At 44.3% G+C, this 22460-nt stretch overlaps 2 protein-coding genes across 2 annotated transcripts in view; one reads left to right on the forward strand and one right to left on the reverse strand.

Annotated features, from left to right (window-relative positions):
- Positions 1 to 22460, reverse strand: part of LOC116523541 (serine/threonine-protein kinase MRCK gamma-like) — a 187355-nt gene that overhangs the window by 39374 nt on the left and 125521 nt on the right. The window lies entirely within an intron of this gene.
- The window catches only part of LOC116523542 (prelamin-A/C-like), a 75560-nt gene continuing 73398 nt past the window's right edge, over positions 20299 to 22460 (forward strand). Inside the window, 4 exon segments of the mRNA XM_032238653.1 lie at positions 20299 to 20346; positions 20906 to 21002; positions 21005 to 21030; positions 22029 to 22199. Of these exon segments, the coding sequence (XP_032094544.1) occupies positions 20951 to 21002; positions 21005 to 21030; positions 22029 to 22199 (249 nt within the window). The 5' untranslated portion in view covers positions 20299 to 20346; positions 20906 to 20950.

Genomic DNA, 22460 nt, shown 5'->3' on the forward strand with positions numbered 1-22460 from the left:
TCAGAATTGGTCTGCGGTGGGCAGAACTAGCCTGTAATCCTGCATTGCACCCATTGTGACACCACAGCTCCAAAGATAAATGTCTAGAAGCAATCTGTTTAGCAATCTGCTAAGATTGCTCTCTGATACTTTCCCAGGTTACTGTCTTATGCTTCAACTTATTTTATCCTTTTTCAGAGCCAGGAGACAGTGCTGGAATGTAGTTGCCTATCATTTTCTTTCCCAAGACAAGACCAGGGTAGGTGTAGAAATGTTGTAAAAGAAATGCAAATCTTCCAGGTTGTCCCAAAGGTGTTTTCTTTCAAAAGGCAACTGGACTTTCTGGTTTTTCTTTGAAGATATTTCGCCTCTCATCCAAGCTTTTTCAGCTGAAGCTGGGACAACCATGACCTGGATGACTAAGAATCTCCATAGAGAATCCTCCAGGTTGCCATTTTGCTTTATCCTACACTAGCAAACATTTTTTTTAAAAAAAACAACTGAAAGAATATGATTATATTCTAATGATGTTAGCAGAGGCTAACAAAAACTAAATAGATAATATATTTTAGGTTCAGGAGATCACAATGTCTGTCCGTCTGTCTGTCTGTCTGTCTCTCCATCCATCCATCCATCCATCCATCCTTAACATTGTATTACAGAAAACACAAGTTTTATTACTGACTAGTCTTAGGAAAAAAATTGATAATTTAAGGCAGTCCAGTAATTGTTCAGAATAGTAGATGTAGACAATTGCTTTTGATGCTTAAAACAAAATAGAAGGACAAAAATCAAGTAGAGGATTTGCTTTATTTATCCTAGCTACCGATTCAAACAAATACATTCCTAACAAAATAAATAATAGGTAAGCATATGTCCTTTCAGTTGAAATCTGTAAAAGATACAAATCCAGCAAAGCTTCTCACTGCTAAAAATATTTATGTTATAGACCACAGCCCAAGGAATTTCAGTAAATCAATTATATTTAAACAAGTAAGCTTTCTGGAGGGGAGAATATTATGTTTTTTTAAAAAAATATTAAGTTTTTTTATCATTTTTATTGTTTTTTTCAAACTTCTAACATAATTTGAAAAAATATTCCAATAGCAATAGCAGTAGACTTATATACCGCTTCATAGGGCTTTCAGCCCTCTCTAAGCGGTTTACAGAGAGTCAGCATATTGTCCCCAACAATCCGGGTCCTCATTTTACCCACCTCGGAAGGATGGAAGGCTGAGTCAACCCTGAGCCGGTGAGATTTGAACCGCTGAACTGCTGATCTAGCAGTAGCCTGCAGTGCTGCATTTAACCACTGCGCCACCTTGGCTCTTAGTGGACAACCATTTAAATATGAGCCAGCCGTGTGCAGCAGCTGCCAAAAAAACCAACACAGTTCTAGGCTACATAAACAGAGGGATAGAATCAAGATCACATGAAATGTTAATACCATTTTATAATGCCTTGGTAAGGCCACACTTGGAATACTGCATTCAGTTTTGGTCGCCACGATGTAGAAAAGATGTGGAGACTCTGGAAAGAGTGCAGAGAAGAGCAACAAAGATGATTAGGGGACTGGAGACTAAAACATATGAAGAACGGTTGCAGGAACTGGGTATGTCTAGTTTAATGAAAAGAAGGAGTAGGGGAGACATGATAGCAGTGTTCCAATATCTCAGGGGTTGCCACAAAGAAGAGGAAGTCAAACTATTCTCCAAGGCACCTGAGGGTAGAACAAGAAGAATTCCCTGGCTGAAGAATTCTGGGAACTGAAGTCCACCCCTCGTAAAGTGACCAAGGCTGGGAAAAGAATCCGCACTAGGGACAATGCAAGCTATGCTTCACCCCGTCAGTCCATCTTAGCATGCAAGAAAGACATCAGACAACGCCATAGTTGCTATGGTAGCATTTGGCTATGCGCAGCGATGCTCTCCTGGTCTTTATGGGTGGGAGGGGCGCAGTTGAGCTGTAATGCTAATCCCCTCGTGGGAACACAGAGGGTGGGAGAAGAGAACCAAAGAACTTCAAACTCCAAGGTTCTGGAGTGGAGAATAAGGGGATCAACTTTGTGACTTCCGGGGAGTGGCCTGTCGCCGTCGGCAGCTTAACAGGGCTGCCCCCAGAATTCAGGTTCGTTATCTACTCAATATCAAGAAGATAACTCTTTTTTCAGACAAGAAAAAAGCAGTGAGGAATCTCAGCTGGTAAGAATCTTCTTTGAAGTTCACAGTTTGTTTTTTTGTGAGCTGTGGACGGAGGGGGAGGATCAACCCAAAGCTGAGTCATTCAACTCCGACCTGAACTTCGCAGCTGTTATTCACAGCACTAGACAGCACCCCTCCCCCTCAGGACAATCTTTAGAAAAGAGACTATTAAAAATCAATACGAGCAAAGACCAAACTTGTGAACTTTAAAACCTTTTTCTATCTGAAATACCAGCTTCAATGTTATAAAAACCTCTTTTGTTTAATTGTCTTCAAAATGGCGTTTACAGCTTCTGCATTTGTTATCTCCGGCTTCCTGCTACAGAATTAAAGAAACAATCTCTTATAATTTAAATAGAGCTACTCCCTTAAAGCTTTCAAGACTCTTTGTAGTTGATACAGAGACATTCCAAACATTCCAAACGGACTTTCTCTTTTGAAATCCTCCGTAAAACCCCTTGAAAAAAAAAAAGAAGGAAAAAAAGGGGGGGGGAGGAATTTCTTTTTCTCCACATAGCACAGTGGATTAGTAATTTAGAGTAAATAATTAAAACCAAAATATAATGGCATCCAAATCAACCTCTGTCAAATTACCTCCGAAAGCGTCTCCCATACCTGGTACAAAGTTGCAGCCCCCACCATCTATGCCCCCTAGTGGAGATGTACTAACAAAAGAATTTTTTCTGGAAATGTTCAAAGAATCCAGAGAACAGAACTTAGAAATGTTTAAAGAATTCAGAGAACAGAATCTAGAAATGCTTAAAGATTTCAAAGATGAAATAAGGAATGAGATGGAAGTTCTATATGACAAATTCGATACCAGGGTCACTAAAATGAATGATAATATGATGGGAATTGTAAATGTGATAACAGAATATATTTCTGGAATGGAAGATAATTTAGAAACTCTCAATGAAGCTAAAACTAACCTGATATCCAAAACTGAAGTGGTGGAACAAAAAATTGACAATGCTGAAAAACAAATTATTATGATACAGTATAAGCAGATGGAGCTTGCATTAAGAGTGAGGGGGCTGCGTGAAGAAAAGCAGGAGAACTTAAAGCAAATGTTTTCTGAAGCTTTTGACCGTCTGGTGGGAAAACCGGGATCCAATTTTGATTGGCAGATTGACAGGATTTTTCATGTTAACTCATGGGCGGCAAAACAAAGGCAACTTCCCCGAGACGTGGTAATATACTTTGTTACAAGAGAATCTAGAAATATGATACTACAAGAGTCTTACAATACTAAGCTTCAAATTGGTGGACAGGACCTGATTGTTTTGAAAGAAATACCACCTCAGATGCTAAGAGCCAGAAGAGATTATGCTTTTCTGGTGGAAGAGCTCAGAAAGCGTCAGATACAGTACAGATGGGATGCCCCATTCGGTATTATAGTTACAATGGACAAACAAAGATATCGTCTCAGCTCTGTATGGAAAGCTCGTGATTTCTATCATAAGATTCTGAAGATGGGATACCCTGGACCTTCGGGATATGGTGAAAAACCACGAGACGAACAAGATAAACAGCAAACCACACAACCATCAGATAAAATGTATCATCTCCCTCTTCCGGAAGGGCAAGGAGTCAAGGAAAAAAGATCCAACCGTAAGACCACCAGACAAACGGATAAACAAGCTACTATGCAACAATCTCAACAATCGTTGGCCACTGATCAAGGAGCTACTGCAACAAGCTCAGAAGCTGTGGGAGGAGCTAAACCAAAGGTGAGACAGGCCTTGCGGGAGGCTCTAAAAAAGCTTCAGGCAACCAAAAATGACAACTAAGATTTTGACATGGAATGTTAACGGACTGAACTCTCCACAGAAAAGAAAGAAAATATTTCATTATCTCAAACAGTTTAAGAATGACATAATTTGCTTGCAAGAAACTCATATCAAATCAACCGATCAAAAATATTTGTTTAACCCCAAACTGGGCCAACATTTTGCGACCTCAGCCATGGAAAAGAAAAATGGCATAGTAGTATATTTAAGAAAAGATATTAAAGCTGAGCTAATTGAAGCAGATCCCTTTGGAAGATATATTGCATTAGATTTAATCTTAGAAGGGAAAAAGACGTTACTTTTGGGAATTTATGCTCCTAATCAACAACAAGATGGATTTTATAGAAATCTCCACGCTAAATTAGTACAGTGGGACTTTGAGTCTTGTATATTATTGGGTGACTGGAATGGCGTGATCGACACCAAAAGAGATAAGAAGACAGCTCGCCCGAACACCAAATTTCAAGCTAAGTTACCCAAACCCTTTTTTGACATGCTGGACGACTTTGAATTGCGAGAGGCTTGGCGCGAGAGGCATGCAGAAGAATATGACTTTACTTTTTTTTCCAATAGACATCAATCTCTTTCAAGGATTGATTTTATACTAATTACAAATGATTTACTTTGTAGGGTGAAGAAGACAAAGATTATGGCGAGAGTTCTTTCAGACCATAATCCAGTCTGGATGGAATTGGGAAGGGTAGCCCAGGCAAGAAGGTCCTGGAGGTTGAATGAAAACTTATTTAGATATGAAAAGTATGTTAATGATTGTAAAAAATTGCTATCGGAATATTTTGTTCTCAATATGAACAAGGGTACATCTTTGGAATATGTATGGGATGCAAGCAAAGCGTATATGAGAGGAGTATTAATGAATATAAACAAAATACATAGACACAAACAAGGGCAAAAACGAAAAGAATTGGAAGAGGAAATTAAAGGGAAAGAGTCAGAATTAACATTGAATCCAGGAGATACAAAGATTAGGGAAACAATTGCTATATTAAAATCTCAGTTTGATATGCTGATCTCTGACCAGGTAGCTACTAGTTTATTATATGCTAAACATAATACTTTCTGCAATGCAAATAAACCCGGTAGGTGGTTGGCTTATCAGATTAGAAAAAAAAGGAAAGCTCGAAATGTATCCAAATTGTGTTACAGAGGGAAGGAAGTGTTTCAACAGGAAGAGATTCAAAAGGTATTTCGGGAATTTTTTACAGAGTTGTATAAAGGGGATAAAATTAAGGACGGAGATATAGACAAATACCTAGATAAAGAGAAAATCCCCCTAGTTAGAGAAGAACATAGGCATAAGCTGAATCAACCTATAACCTCTGGGGAAATTTTGCAGGCAATTAAACAATTAAAGTTAGGGAAAGCACCAGGCACAGATGGTTTAACAGCTGTTTATTATAAAAATCTACAGTTAGAAATGGTAGAACCCCTCAGAGAACTATTCAATAAAATTCAATCGGGAGGGAAAGTGCCTCCTTCGTGGAAGACTGCGTTCATATCGTTGATACCCAAAGAAGACCAAGACCTTACCCAACCAAAAAATTACAGACCTATTTCATTACTCAATGTAGATTATAAAATTTTTACTAAAATATTAGCAAATAGGCTAATGGGGGTAATTCAGCAACTGATACATACCGATCAAACTGGTTTTATACAGGGCAGACAGATGAAGGACAACGTTAGATTAATTATCAACGCTTTAGAATACCTGGGAAAGAACAATCAAATCCCGGCCGCATTCATATTTTTGGATGCGGAGAAAGCCTTTGATCGAGTTAATTGGCAATTCCTGCTGAAGACATTGCAAAAAATGCAGATAGGAGATGGCTTTTTACGGTCAATTGGTGCAATATATCAGCAGCAAACAGCCCAGATCATTGTCAATGGAAGTCTGACAGACTCCTTTCAAATTGAAAAAGGTACAAGACAGGGCTGTCCTCTGTCCCCATTATTGTTTATTATAACTTTGGAAACACTGTTGAATAAGATACGGGGCCTGGGCGGTCTAAAAGGGATTAAAATTAGACAGCAAGAATATAGAGTCCGTGCATTTGCGGATGATCTGGTTATAATATTGGAACAACCGCAGGAAACTAGTAGGGTATTATTGAATACGATCAATCAATATGGTCAAGTCTCAGGATTTAAAATAAATCTAGGAAAAACCAAAATAATAGCTATAAATATGACTATCAAACAGAAGGAAGAACTGGGGGCGATGCTAAGATGTGAGGTAGTTAAAAAAGTTAAATATCTTGGAGTTAATATTTTAATCTCAAATGGGAAATTATACAAGTATAATTATGAATCACTTTGGCATAGTACACAGTTGGAGTTGAAAAGGTGGGAAAAACTGCATTTGTCCTTGCTGGGTAGAATAGCGGCAGTAAAAATGAATATTTTACCAAAATTTTTATTTCTTTTTCAAATGTTACCAATACTTAAAAGAGATGCGAATCTTTTAGAATGGCAGAAGGGTATCAACAAATTTGTGTGGGCAGGAAAGAAGCCGAGGGTAAAGATGAAAATAATGCAAGATGCACGTGAAAGAGGAGGATTGAAATTACCTAACTTAAAATTATACTATGACGCAGTGGCATTATCTGCAATTAGTGATTGGATTCATCTAACTAATGACAGAATTTTGAATATCGAGGGATATGACTTGTTATATGGTTGGCATGCTTACCTGTTATTTAACAAAAAAAACGGATAAGAAATTTAAAAATCACATCTTAAGAAATGCTTTATTGCGGGTTTGGAAAAAATATCAACATAAATTAAATGATAAAGTGCCCATGTGGGCAATTCCTAGACATGCAATTGAAAATATGAATGTAGAACAAAAACACGATAGAACCACCTATAGACAACTTCTTATCTCAGAAAGAGGGGTGATGGAACTAAAATCTTTAGAGGTACTTAAAGAAGAGAAGGTAGTTCAAACGTGGTTTCAGTATGGTCAACTACAGGCTAGGTGGAAAACAGATCAAAAAATTGGCTTTGTAAAAGTTGAGGATAATTTGTTTAAACAAATAAGAGATCAAAGCTCAATGCATATAAAGAGGATATATAATGTATTAGTACAGATGGATTCTGAAACGGAACTGATTAAGGATTGTATGATAAAATGGGCTCAGAATATCGAGGAACCAATAATGCTTGAAACATGGGAAAGAATCTGGGTAAGAAATGTGAAATTTACACAAGCACAAAACTTGAAAGAAAATTTTTATAAGATGTTTTATAGATGGCACCTAGATCCTAAAAAGCTTGCCTCTATGTATCCAAACGTTCAACCTAAATGTTGGAGATGTGGTTCTTGTGATGCTACATATTTTCATATATGGTGGACATGTCGTAATGTCAAGGCATTTTGGATAAAAATATGGTGGATCCTGCAAAACATCTTTAAAAGAAGGATAAAATTTACCCCCCAGTTGTTTTTACTGGGTATATGTATTGATTTTACAGCAGCAGAGACTAATTTGGTTCTGTATTTAATAACGGCAGCAAGACTCTTGGTGGCGCAGTATTGGAAGAAGAAAGATTTACCTACAATTCAAGAATGGACTTTGAAAGTTATGAACTTAGCCGAAATGGCCAAAATCTCAGCATATCTCAAAGAACATTCAAACGAGAGATATAAACGAGACTGGAAAAAGTGGATTGATTACATAAAAAGTAAATATGGGACTAAGAAACTCCAGATAGCTTATGCTTAGTATCAGTAATAATTTAAATTGTTTAAAATTTGAGTAACAGTAAGAAGCTGAGTTCAATGTAGAGATATTTTAGACTGTGATTGTTCAAAAATTATACCACGTATGGTCTTTGGGAAGTCGGGGGGAGGGAAAGGAGGTGGGGATTTAGGGGGAGGGGGGAGGGGGGAAATACAATATGTGTTAAATTCCATGATTGTATTTGTATACTGTGGCTTTTCAATGTTAGTGCGAAAATAGAACAAACCGAATATACTGGAAGGTAATAGATACCGAAGGAAAGAGTCGAGTGAAAGAAGAAGGAGGGTGGAGAGGGTGAGAGAGAGGAGGAGGAGAAGGGAGGGAGGGAATGGAGAGGGAGTGATAGGGTTAAGGTTAGAAAGAAGGGGAGGGGAAGTAGGCGTAGAGGGGTGTGTGAGAAGGAAGAATGAAAGTTGGAGGGGGTTGAAAGAGGGTGTATGGCAGGCCAAGGTGGTATACTGGGTTTGTATTGTAGAGGGCATTTTCTATATAAGTGAGGGCCGTGTTTATTATTCAATGTTATATGCCCTGATTAAGCACAGTGAATATGTGATTGTATAGAATGAAAACATAATAAAATATATATTTAAAAAAAAAAAGGGGGGGGATCAACTTTGTCTAAATGATATTGACATATAAAGAACGGTTGTAGGAACTGGGTATGTCCAGTTTGATGAAAAGAAGGACTAGGGGAGACATGATAGCAGTCTTCCAATATCTCAGGGGTTGCTCCAAAGAAGAGGGACTCAAACTATTCTCCAAGGCACCTGAAGGCTGGACAAGAAGCAATGGATGGAAACTAATCAAGGAGAGAAGCAACCTAGAACTAAGGATAAATTTCCTGACAGTGAGAACAATTAACCAATGGACCAACTTGCTTCCAGAAGTTGGGGATGCTCCAACACTGGAAGTTTTAAAGAAGATTTTGGATAACCGTTTGTCTTAAGTAGTGTAGGGTTTCCTGCCTAGGCAGGGGGTTGGACTAGAAGACCTCCAAGGTCCCTTCTGTCATTCTATTCTACGATTAGGGGACTGGAGGCTAAAACATATGAAGAATGGTTGCAAGAACTGGGTATAATGAAAAGAAGGAATTGGGGAGACATGATAGCAGTCTTCCAATATCTCAGGGGTTGCCACAAAAAAAGAGGGAGTCAAGCTATTCTCCAAAGCACCTGAGGGCAGGACAAGAAGCAATGGGTGGAAACTAATCAAGGAGAGAAGAAACTTAGAACTAAGGAGAAAATTCCTAACAGTTAAAACAATTAACGGAACAGCTTGCCTCCAGAAGTTGTGAATGCCCCAACACTGGAAGTCTTTAAGAAGATGTGGGATAGCCATTTGTCTTAAGTGGTGTAGGGTTTCCTGCCTAAGCAGGGAGTTGGACTAGAAGACCTCCAAGGTCCCTTCCAATTCTATTTCTATTGTATTCTCTATATTCTATTCTTTCTCTATTCTATTCTAATCTCTTCTGAACTAAATGTTTATCTAGAACTCAAATAAATAGCTGCTTTTTGGTTTTATTTAATATTTATCAGTCTCTCTTTTATTCCATACTTCTGGTTGAAAGACTATTCTATGTCATGCTAAACAAATGCATATTCTAGTGGCGGCGGGAGCTCGTTGGCATCTTCAGCAGCAGCCCTGCCTCCTGTGAAAAAAACGAAGATGGAGCAGATCCACGCAGATGACGTTGCTGCAACATGACTGGAGGAGGAATTCTGGGAGTTGAAGTCAGCAAGGCTTAAAGCTGTCAGGTTTGAAGACCCCTGGGGTTTTTTTCCTAAAGGGTTACGGGTGGAAGGGTCTTGTAACTTGACAGCTTTAAGACTTGCACGCTTCAATGCCAGAGTTTCTAAGCCAACATTTTGGTTGCTAAGCAGGACCGTTGTTAAGTGATACTGATATTATATAACACTTTTAATTAAGCGGGTACCTTGAATAAACATAACTTTGAGTTTCAAATAATACTGATTTCGTTGTTGTCTTAGGTGACATCTGTGAAAAAAATTCAGGTGCTCAGGCATGAAAATGTGCCGCTCAAACACTATACTTTTCCGCTCACACTGAAAAAAAATTAGAGGGAACATTGACCATCGGGCCACTCAGTATTTAGTAGATTGGAAATATCTCCCAATAAGAAGTTACTGTGCTTTTCCTAACCACAAAATGTGTTCAGTAAACAGGACAAGATAACCTTTGTTATTCCAAGCTCTTTATAGGCGCCTACGTACAAGATAGATAGGAAGCCATCTGCTCAGACAAAAGGCACCAGAAAAACCAAATAAGAGATCAATGCCTCTCAAGAAATTCTCAAGTTGACCCTTTAGAGTATAAGATGACGAAAGAAACGACATAAATGAATGTGCAGGAGGGGGAGAGTTTCTTAGGAGTAGAGTGTATAAAAGGTATTGTTTGAATGCTATTCTTTCCTCTCCTTGTACTCCATCCACTTGGGAGAACACTTGGAGGCCACCTTTGCAAACGCTTTTTATTTTTCTATAAATAAACCTTTTTGAATTGTGAACCAGGCTTGTCTCTGTGTTTGAGGATTTCATAATTGGGTTTTTACATCACAGGTTTGCATCCCCTCCTGTCCTGAGATGGCCCTCCTGATCACCAACTTACTAAAGACCAAGGGGGTGGATAAGCCAAAACCTATCCAACCATTAAAATGGACCATGGTATGCCAAACCCCCTTCAACCACCTTCATCTCTTTATCTCACCACTGGAGAAAGGAAAACCGAAGCGCCTGGGAGTTGAGAGTTATCGCCTTGAACATCTAATAGTCAAAGTCCCACATGGGGTTCAGGAGATTATGGAAGCGAAGGGGGCCGGATGACTGGGGGCCGCCAAGCCAATTATCAGACTATCCTGCTTGACTCCCCAGCCATACAATTAGAGGTGTGTGATACCCTCAATCCAGCTACACTCTTGCCCCAGGTGGATACTGAATTGCATCAGGATTGCGTACAGCTGGTGGAGTCTGTATATGCCAGTAGACCCAATCTTAGCTAGCTCTCCCAAATGCTGATTGGAATGGTTTACAGATGGTAGCAGCTTTATGATGGAAGGTCTGAGAAAGGCGGGATACGCAGTGGTCCCACTGTGGGAAGTTATAGAAGCCAAATCACTACCAGTAAAGACTTCTGCTCAGCTGGCTGAGCTGGTAGCTTTAACTAGAGCCTTACAGCTGGCTGTAGGACTAAGAGTAAATATTTACACAGATAGCAAATGTGCCTTTGGAACCTTGCACACCCATGGAGCTTATGGAAGGAAACAGGATTGTTAAATGCAAAGGGGTCAACTATTAAGTATGGTCCACAAATTTTAGAATTGTTGGAAGCAGTCTGGCAGCCAAAAGTAGCAGCAGTCATAGATGTCAAGGGGCATTCTAAGGAAGACACCCTTTACGCGAAAGGGAACCTGGGCTGCAGATAGGGCTGCTAAGGAAGCTGCCCTACGACACTCAGATGGAACAGCTACCCGAATTCCCATGTCTCCATCCATACCCCCTTCCCCGGCCTCTTATACACCCGGGCACAGGGCATGGGCCAAGTTTATCGGAGGCAAGGAGGGGAACGATGGGTAGCAGGTAGAGAGCAAAGTTATTCTACCAGATGCACCTCTAAGGATTCCTTTAAAACAAAATTTGTTATCTGCAGGACTAGATCACCCAGGGCATCCGTTTCAGCCTGCAGACATGGACGCTTGTAAAGACGCGGGGACCAACAACCTCCTTGGATCAGCAGAGGAAGGGACCCTTTCAAGGGCTTCAGACCACCCATACAGCCCTAAAAGTGGAAGGCCTGGCATCTTGGATTGATCACTTCCAGAGTGAAGAAATACCCATGATCTGCCCGTCCGGATTCCTGGACTGCGCAGCCTGTGACTTTCTCAGTAGCAGAACTGGGACTGAAGTTCTTGTTCTGGAACCAAAGCCTCCGGAACCATAGTTGTGTGAGAGGAGAACTGCCATCTCCCGTAGGTGTTTTCTCAATTAGAACATTTCCCCAAAAGGTGTTTGTAGCTACCCACGCTAGGAGTTACCCAATTATTACCACTAGCTGATTGGTGCAGTCTGTGTGCATGAAGGCTAAGATATTAAGACAAATAAACTTAACAACCTTTGGGATGAGACCACATGATTTTGTTATGTATCTGTGCTCTTCCCATATAGGTGGGTACCTATGTTATGCCCACTTTACCTGAAAGGAAGACTGGAAACCACAGGAATCTTGAACAACTCAGAAAGTACCTGAACCCCTTTCTTTGCTCCGTGGGCTCTGGTCCCTCAATAATGCTTTGTATCACATACAAGCGGTGGAGGAAATCCTAGCCAAGGCGACTGAGGAGTTTTTTTATTGCTGCAGCCAAAGAACAAGAAGCCATTTGGACAATGACAGTTCAGAATAGAATAGCTGTAGATATGATATTGGCATCCTAAGGAGATGGGTGTGCACTACTTGGACAACAATGCTGTGTGCAGATTCTGGAGAAATCCTGGAATTCCACAGCTGAACTGCACCCCCCCTTCCCCATGGACGAATGGAAAGAGAAGTGGCATTGACTGACAGGAGGGTTGCCTGATTTCACTGGTTAAGGACCTAATAATGACCCTGGCAGGCAAAGTCATTGTTCTCTTAATCACCTGTTGTGCATTACAATGCCTTCTGCTTTGCCTCCCCACCTGTAAGTAAACCAGGAGGTCTCCCAGTACAGGGATATTGCTGTTGGGTGAACCTTGGAAATGAGATCATTTTCATATTCAAAGGGGGGAGGATGATGGGCTGGGGGCTAAAGCAAGGTCATAGCACACACTTGAAAGTAAAGCAGGAAGACTGTAATTGGGGTGTGAGGCTCTGTCTGTCTCACAAGAACAAAGAATGCTTATCAACAGGAAATATGCATGTGTAAAGCTTGCAGCAATTATGGGTAGCTAGAAAGTGGATAACAGTAACAAGAATTAGACAACTTGCAGAGCTCAGCTAAAAGTTAGGAATAGAGATGGCCGGCAGCCAATGAAACACCTGTTAGAGAACTCCTGGGGCCTTCCTTAGCCAAGGCTTAGGAATGGCACAGCTAGAGACCAATAGAACAAATGGTAGAATTATTGCTAAAGTGTTTTTTAGAGGATATTTCTTATTATTTCACCTTGTCCCGCCTTCTCCTTTAGTGAAAATGTATAAAGCTTTCTTAATCCTTTGTTCTTGGCCTTTTGACCAGGAACATTTTTCCTTGGAGTCCTCCAATAAAAAGCAATCAGAAAACCTGCCCCTCCTGTCTGGGTCCATCATTGGCTTCCACACCAGGCTCAGACCCCAATTGGGGAGAAGACAAGTGTGTTTTTAAACAGCAACTACATTTTCACCCAGAAACAACCTGGAGACGAACACAGTTTGCTTGGAATTGGGCTTACATGACTAAAGTGGCTCTTGTTCACCAACCCACACGGACACACACACAAACACACACAGACGGGTGCATTTCTCGCCCATTGGAGCAATCTTCAAGCGCAGCCCCAAGGAAATTTCAGCTTCAACCTGACAGGCTACTGAAAACTATTTGGCAGAGATTTCTCAGTGGGGTCTCTTGAAAAAACCACCACAGAATTTTGCATTAAATAAGCACAGGTTGACAAAAAATAGTAAAGAAGGGAAGGAAGAAAGAAAGAAGGAAAGAATTCAAAAAAAGCACAATATTGGTTAGTGCTGCCATAACAGTGAACAGTTAGTTACGTAAATGGTCGTAAGTTGAGGACTCTGAAAGGTTCTGCTTCGTCCTCAGGGTTTCACACCTGGAGCTGAAGTTCAATCAGAAGAAATTCTTAAACCAGTGAGTTGGAATCATAGAATTGTAGGGCTGGAAGGGACCTGGGAGGTCTTCTAGTCCATCCCCCTGCTCAAGCTCCTAGAATCATAGAATTGTAGGGCTAGTCCACTCCCCACCCCCGCATCCTGCCCAGGTTCATAGAATTGTAGAGATGGACGGTTCCTCAGAGCTCCTCTAGTCCACCCCATTGACCAAGGCAGGAGTCTTCACCCTCAAAGTTGCTTCTCCAGCTGTGAAAACCTCCAACCTTCTGCTCCTTCCTTGCTTACCAACCTGCCCGTGTGACGTGTGGGTGGGTGTTGTGCCCCACCCGTGGGCCCTCCTTCCTGACCCCTTCCACCAACATCATGAATCAACTTTGTCTGGGATGATGGGAGCTGAGATCCGAATATTGGCAGGCAGCTCCAGGCCAAATGTCCCATTTATTCACTTCTACAACTCTACACAAGGCTTCCTTTGATCCAGGGAAAGCTACTTCGGGCACCTGAGTTCTCCTTCCTCTGCCCCCAAGGCTAAAAATAGCCAGAGTTACCCTGTGGTAAGATGGGTGGCCTCTACATCTGATGAATAAAAATAAAATAAATCCCGGAGGTTTGTGGTGACAGGACGATTGTCTTTCTTTCTGGAGGAAGCGTCCGACGCTCCGAAGAGATCCGGCCAACGCAGGAGATGGGCACAAACAGGGAACGGAAAAGAGAAGTGAAGCATCAGGAAGTTTCTTAATTCCTTTATTCTGGCATTTCTCAAACGTTCAGAGGGAATCCTGGAGTTTAAAACTTTCTGCCGCTTCCCGGAGTTTGGCAGCAGGAATAATCTAAACTGCTCAAAGTTAGTGTAACAGGAAGAAGCTGAGTTCAATGCAGAGATGTTATTAACTTCTTTTTTTAAAATTTCCTTTGTCTCAATATATTTTAGACTGTGTTTGTTAAAAATCTATACCGTTTACGGGCTCTGGGAAGTCGAGGGGGGGAGGGGAAGTGGGGTGTTAGGGGGGAGGGGGGAGGGGGGATATATAGTATGTGCTAGATTTTAAAGTAACACGATTGCACTTGTATACTGTTGCTCTTTAATTCCACTGTAAAAATAGGACAAGCTGAATATATTAATAGATTGTAGAAATACACCGAAGGGAGGAGTAGCGGGATAGAAGAAAGAGGGGCAGAGAAGGCGGGAGAGAGGATTGGAGGGAGGGTGAGAAGGAAGGGAGGGAGTGGATTGGGAGAGAGGAGTGGTAGAGGGGGAGGGGAAGTAGGGTACAGGGGAAGGATGGAGGGAAGATGGAAAGTTGGAGGGGGGCGAAAGAAAGGGTGTATGGAGGGTCAAAGAGGTATATTGGGTTTCTATTTTGGGGGGTATTGTTGACAAGAGGAATGGCTGTGTTCATTGTTTAATGTTATATGGCCCCGGTTATGCACAGTATATATGTGACTGTACAAAAATGAAATGGAAAAAAAATAAAAAGACATTTACGAGAGAATTGCAGGAATAGAACTCACCTTCTCCGTCTGATTGGCACAAAGTCACTCAGCCAATTGAAGGACAGGAACTCACCAAACATATTGGAAGAATGGAAGTCATCCTTCCCTGGTGATTGGCCAAAGGTTGTACAAATACTCACCATCTTCTGGTCTTTTCCCAACATCATATAAGTTCCTGTGCTTTTTTACGTTGTCCAAATACTTACCATCTCCTTTTCCCCAAATCATAGATGTCCCTCTCCCCTTTTATGTTGTACAAATACTCACCATTACTTTGTACCCAAATCATGAAGGTTCCTATCCTCTTTTACCTTTTACCACCATCGCCTGGTTCTTCTATCCAACATAACCAAGGAACAGTTCCTCTATGAAGTAAACACCTACAAATAGTTATCATCTCCTTTGTCCAAAAGAATTTTTTCTTTAAAGCGGTGCAAATACTCACCAACTGCTTCTTATTTCAGCAAACTAATTTCGGGTACTTTTCCTGAAAAAGAATCCCCACATACTCCCCTCCTCCTCCTCCTCCTCCTCCTCCTCCTCCCCTCCTCCTCCTCCTCCTCCCCCTCCTCCTCCTCCTCATTTCTCCAAATTAATTTGGGTAAATTTCCTGAAAAGGAATCCCCACATACTCTCCTCCTCCTCCTCCTCCTCCTCCTCCTCCTCCTCCCCCCTCCTCCTCCTCCTCCCCCTCCTCCTCCTCATTTCTCCAAATTAATTTGGGTAAATTTCCTGAAAAGGAATCCCCACATACTCTCCTCCTCCTCCTCCTCCTCCTCCTCCTCCTCCTCCTCTCCTCCTCCCTCCCCCCCCCCCCCCTCCCTCCTCCTCATTTCTCCAAATTAATTGGGTAAATTTCCTGAAAAGGAATCCCACATACTCTCCTCCTCCTTCTCATTTCTCCAAATTAATCTTTTGTCCAAGTTAATTTCCGTACCTTTCCTATAAATATTCCCAAATGTTCTGTATTTGTAGTCATTGACCAAAGCTGTAGTGTTGTATTATCTTCTACAAGTACCTCCCATTTAGTTGTCAGTGTCCACAATTGCCGTAGAGGTCCTTATCTCATGGTTTCTCAGTTGCTATCTTGAGTTTCAACAAAATCTTCTACCATTTTAGGGCAGAGCTGGCTGGAGAATTCTGGGAGTTGAAGTCCACAAGTCTTAAAGTTGCCAAGTTTGGGAACCACTGATTTAGGGACTGTGGTTGCCAGCCTCTGCCAACTGTCATCCTGCCTCAACCTCTGTGGCTGCCCTCCCAGTGGCCGTTGCTTAGTGACCCTGGTGGGGTCACCTCTGATGTCACAGTGGAGGGAGGGGAGGGGGCTGGGGGGGGGCTGCAACCGTCAGGAAAGACCCAGCCCTCCCCACCCAGCCCAGCTCCTGCTGCCCAAAGCCCCCATCATGGCCACCTAAAACGAATCACGGTCACCTATTCCTCTTCCTGCTCAGGTCTTTTTGGTGGGGGTCCAAAGCCCCCTGGCAGCAGCAGCAGCTCCCCTCCCAGGACCCCCTCTGAAGGGTAAGGTGACCAGATTTCAGATTGGTAAAGAGGGGACACCTTTGACCGGGGGGGAGGGGTGGTTGATTAAAAATGTTATACGGAGCAACAAAATTTTTCATACAACGCAAAATAGTATTGTAATTTTTTTAAAAAATTCAGCAAAACTACAATTTACAAATATAAATTGTAACTGTTGCCAAACATCAAAATTTTGATCACGTGGCCATGAGGATGCTGCAACGGTCGCTAAGTGTGAAAATGGTCGCTAAGTGTGAAAAATGGTCATCGGTCACTTTTTTCAATGCCATTGTCACTTTGGTCACTATACCACCTTTCTTGCCACAGTTCTTAAGTGAATAACTGCCAAAGTCCATCTTGCCTTCCGGGGGGGCTGCTGGGAAGGCTCTTTCCTCCTGACCCCATCGCCGCTTCTTTCCCTTTCAGGAACGCCAAGAAGGAAGGAGACCTGCTCGCTGCCCAGGCCCGCCTGGAGGATGTGGAGGCCCTGCTCAACTCCAAGGAGGCTGCGCTCAGCACCGCCTTGGGGGAGAAGCGCAACCTGGAGGCTGAAGTCCGTGACCTCAGAGGCCAGCTGGCCAAGGTAGACCAGGCACACCTGCGAAGAACCCCGGGGGTCCCTCTGCTCCGCCCTCGAGATGGGAGGGGGGCCTCTTTCTCCTTCTGGCCTCCCTCCCGCGTCCATCTTTGGACTCCCGGTCCCAAAACGTGCCAGGAGGAGTGAGTTTGTAGGCTCAGGTAGACGATGCCTGTAAATGTCTCTTGTGCAGAAGGGGAAGGGTGCTTCTGCTAGGACAGCGGTTCCCAAACTTGGCAACTTTAAGACTTGTGGACTTCAACTCCCAGAATTCTCCAGCCAGCAGAGCTGGGAGTTGAAGTCCACAAGTCTTAAAGCTGCCAAGTTTGGGAACCACTGTGCTAGGAGACCGGTCACCAGCCTTCCAGGTCCTTCCTAGGCTGGTCGACCTTTTTAGGCTTCCAGGACAGAAGGCAGGCTGGTGGTCTTTGAGTTTCTTCCCCCTCCCGGACAATGGGTGGCTGGGCTCCTGCGATGCTTTTAATTTGGCCATGCTTCCTCTTTGGGTGGCTTCTGTAATCGTGGCTTTAACGTGTGCTGTGCCGGAAGGAGGCCAAAACAGCAGGAAGATACAGAAGAATATTTCTTCAGCTTGGCAGCTGACGGGGGAATTCTGGGAGTTGAAGTCCACCCATCATTCAGCTGCCAAGGTTGAGGATTTCCTTGGTCTGTGAGGACCAGCAGAGCTGTTGACTGTGCTCAGTTGTGGCCCTTCAAAGGTAGACTGCTCCTGGCCACAGAGGTGCCATCGACTGTCCTGAATTTAGTCCCTCCTTGCCTCTGCTTTCCCCACTTTATGTCCGTCCTGCACCCTCTCTGGGCTGTGCTCCAGGACAGTCTGGATTTTAAGATCAGCTTCATTTTACCTTCACTCCCCCCACCCTCCCACTTGCTCCCCCAAACTGGCTGGGGGGCTGGAGAAGCTCATTGTGTAAATGCTTTACCAGTTGACATTCACGTCTGCAGGCACCAGGTGAGGCCAGCAGGGGGCGGTGGAGCCCACCATTTGCCAAGGCAGAGAGGAGGAATGGACAGCTGGACAGCAAATGGACTCTTCCATTCACCGGCCTTTCAGAGGATCTGGCTGTGGGGACTCTTGCTCCCATCATCCCCAGCCAGGGATCTTCCTCCCTGCCCAGGGGCATTTTCCATTTGTTTGTTTGTTTCTATAGTTTATTTATTTATATCCTGCCTTTATTATTTTTATGAACAACTCAAATTGGAGCCGGTGCCAAAGTCCACACGGTCGGCTTTCACGCCCAAGGCGGGAGTAGAACTCCCAGTCCCCCTGTGTGGTCCAAAGTAACCCAGGGACTTCTGTGCCTAAGGCAGGACTAGAACTCCCAGTCCCCCTGTGATTGGTCCAAAGTAACCGGGGCTTCTGTGCCTAAGGCAGGACTAGAACTCCCAGTCTCCCTGGGATTGGACCAAAGTCACCCGGGGCTTCTGTGCCTAAGGTGGGACTAGAACTCCCAGTCTCCTGGTGGTTGGACCAAAGTCACCCAGGGGCTTCTGTACCTAAGGCAGGACTAGAACTCCCAGTCTCCTGGTGATTACACCAAAGTCCCCCAGGGGCTTTTATGCCTAAGGCGGGACTAGAACTCCCAGTCTCCTGGTGGTTGGACCAAAGTCACCCAGGGGCTTCTGTACCTAAGGCAGGACTAGAACTCCCAGTCTCCTAGTGATTACACCAAAGTCCCCCCAGGGGATTTTATGCTAAGGCGGGACTAGAACTCCCAGTCCCCTGTGATTGGTCCAAAGTACCCGGAGCTTCTGCTGCCTAAGGCAGGACTAGAACTCCCAGTCTCCCTGGGATTGGCCCAAAGTCACCCAGGCCCTCTGTGCCTACGGTGGGACTAGAACCTCCCAGTCTCCTGGTGGTTGGACCAAAGTCACCCAGGGACTTCTGTAGCCTAAAGGCGGGACTAGAACTCCCAGTCTCCTGGTGATTGGACCAAAGTCACCCAGGGCTTCTGTGCCTAAGCAGGACTAGAACTCCTAGTTCTCCCGGGATTGGACCAAAGTCACCCAGGGACCTCTGTGCCTAGGTGGACTAGAACTCCCAGTCTCCTGGTGGTTGGACTAAAGTCACCCAGGGACTTCTGTGCCTAAGGTGGGACTAGGAACTCCCAGTCTCCTGGTGATTGGACCAAAGTCACCCAGGGACTTCTGTGCCTAAGGCAGGACTAGAACTCCCAGTCCCCCTTGTGATTGGTCCAAAGTAACCCGGAGCTTCTGTGCCTAAGGCAGGACTAGAACTCCCAGTTCTCCCTGGGATTGGACCAAAGTCACCCAGGACCTCTGTGCCTAAGGCAGGACTAGAACTCCCAGTCTCCCTGGGATTGGACCAAGTCACCCAGGGCCTCTGTGCCTAAGGTGGGACTAGAACTCCCAGTCTCTGGTGGTTGGACCAAAGTCACCCAGGGGCTTCTGTGCCTAAGGCAGGACTAGAACTCCCAGTCTCCTGGGGTTGGACCAAAGTCACCCAGGGGCTTCTGTTGCCTAAGGCGGACTAGAACTCCCAGTCTCCTGGTGGTGGACCAAAGACACCCAGGAGCTTCTGTGCCTAAGATGGGACTAGAACTCCCAGTCTCCTGGTGATTAGACCAAAGTCACCCTGGGCTTCTGTGCCTAAGGACCGGACCTAGAAATCCTCAGTCTCCTGCTAGTAGTCATTTGCTGACAGGTGCCTTATGGCTTTCCTTCTGCTTCAGACTCTCTGGCGTTTTTCCCTCCCTGCAGACTCTTAAGAGGCTTGAGGAGACCTTCAGTGGGAGAAGCTGAATCGGGATGGATGGCTTAAACTCCCAGTTCTTGACTAGGGGAGAGGTACCTGAAGAGGATGGGGCTCCTTTGGAGCAGCTGAGGCTCACAGGCTCTCCCTTCCGGGCGTGACAGGGGTCCTGTCCTTTGTCCCCCTGCAGTTGGAGGTGGTCCTCGGAGGAGCCAATGTCACGACAACACAACGTGCGGTCTCGACAGTCCAAGACCGCTGTTAACACTTTTGCCACTGGACGGTCCAGTTGGACCTAAACCATCCCGTAGAGACGATGAACAGGAAGACAAAGCCTTGCTGGTCTCAGGGACATCGCAAAGTCTCTGATTGACCCAAGGGATGCGCTTCAAGCTGGCGGCAAACAGGCAGCCCTAAGCTGACGAAGTCGGAGACGGCTCCGGAAAGAAGGAAGTGAAAGTGAGTCCATCGGGTGAGGTTTTTGTTTTTCTATTCTGAGAAGATTGGCCAAAGAAACTTTTTTTAAAAGATAAATTAGTCCTTTAAGTAAAAGAATAAAGCGACGAATTTAATTCTTATTGGACTGCCTTGGAAAGTTTTTGGGTTTTTTTGTAACGATATTTTGTGGATTGAAGTGACCGTAAGGTTTCCTGTTTCTCCGCTTGAAGTGAAACGGATTGATTTTTTTTTACTCTATTTTTTGTCACCTTATTTTTTGGCTTGAACTAAAACCCTCTTTTTTAAAGCACACTTAAATAATTGTAGTTAAATGAGAATTGTGGTACATTGATAGTAAAATGCATAAAGATTTAAAATATACAATTCAATATGAATGGTATAGGTAATGATTGTGGAAGAAACGCACAAAACGTATTTGTAACCAATCGACACGCTTTCTACAAGATGTAATGAAGGATGATTCTTTTTTTCTGTTTTGTTTAATTAAAACAATAAAAAAAACTTTTCCAAAAAAAGAGGGTGGGGCTCTCCCTTCTGGGCGTGACGGGGGTCCCTCCTTTGTCCCCCTGCAGTTGGAGGGAGCCTTGGCCGACATCAAGAAGCAGCTTCAGGATGAAATGCTGTGGCAGATGGATGCGGAGAACAGGCTGCAGAGCCTGAAGGAGGAGCTGGATTCCAGAAAAACATCTACAGTGAGGTGAGTCCCAGAATCCAGAAGGTCCCCTTAGAGGTCATCTAGCCCAACCCTGCCCTGTCTAGAAAGGGACCCTGCTGCTCCATAGCTCTCGTAGTCACGAATTCCCCCTTACTTGAGTTGGGGGTCTCCCTCCGGTAAAAGACCCACCCATTCTAAAATAAAGCTTATTGTTAAGTTTCCTTATAAAATAAAAACAGAGAAAAAACAGAAGTTAGAGAAGGAAGAGACAAGAGACGGAGAGAAAAAAGTGGAGACTTCAAACTTTTTTCATGCAGGTAGTCCTGGAGTTACAGCAGTTCATTTAGTGACTGCTCAAAGTTACAACGGCCCTGAAAAAACGTGGTGTGGGACTGTCCTTCCCCTGCATGACGGTGGCCTCCATCCCCAGGGTCTTTCCTGATCCCCTTTTGCAACCTGCTGACAGACAAAGTCAAAGCCAGATTCACTTAACAACCTAGGTTGTTAACAACTGAAGCGATTCATTTAGCGACTGTGGCAAGAAAAGTCATAAAATGGGGGAAAGCTCACCCAGATTGTTGGGGGCATATGCTGACTTCTCTGTAAACCGCTTAGAGAGGCCTGAAAGACCTATGAAGCGGTATATAAGTCTACTATTGCTATTGCTATTGCTATTGCTATTAACAAATGTTTCACTTAGCAACAGAAATGTTGGGCTCAACAGTGGACGTAAGTTGAGGACTACCTGTACAGTGGCAAAGAATCCCCCCCCCCACTTTACATTTCCCAATATTTCAAGCCATTTCACTAATAATAGCTAATCACTAATCGTCCGAACCTAAGCAACAGAGTCCCTCTCCATGGGCTGGGAGACTTGAACTCGCCACCCTGCCTTGGGCCAGGCAGTCAGCCCAGCTCCTGCAGAGGAGCTGGGGATCCTGGGGGCTGCAGGGGGGGTTGGGGGGAAGGGGTTGCGGTTGGGGGGGATTGTGCCTCCCTGCCAGTCCTGGGATGCCCTGCTCACCCTCTGCCCCTGGCAGGAGCTCCGTGAGAGCAAACGCCGCCACGAGACGCGCCTGGTGGAGATCGACAACGGGCGCCAGCGGGACTTCGAGAAGAAGCTGGCCGATGCGCTGCAGGACCTCCGTGGGCAGCACGAGGCCCAGGTCAGGCTCTACAAGGATGAGCTGGAGACGACCTATGCAGCCAAGGTAGGTCGCCCGGGGGTGGCTGGGGGGTGGACTCCCGCTCCCATCCTCCCCAAGCCGCCATCCTTCTGCTGCCCCCTCCCTTTCAGGTGCTCTGGAGTCCAGGGAAGGCCCCCCTGCTCCCCCTCACCGCAGCCTTGAGAGGGTGGGGGGTGGGGGCACTGAGGCAGGACGGGGCCAAGCTCTTAGCCTTGGAGGGGGAGGGGTCCCCACTCCTGCCCTGCAGAGCAGTCTGAGCAGCCTTGAGGTCTAGCCCCTTTGCCA

The sequence above is a fragment of the Thamnophis elegans genome, unplaced genomic scaffold, assembly GCF_009769535.1.
Source record: "Thamnophis elegans isolate rThaEle1 unplaced genomic scaffold, rThaEle1.pri scaffold_42_arrow_ctg1, whole genome shotgun sequence".
Classification (NCBI taxonomy): Eukaryota; Metazoa; Chordata; class Lepidosauria; order Squamata; family Colubridae; genus Thamnophis; species Thamnophis elegans.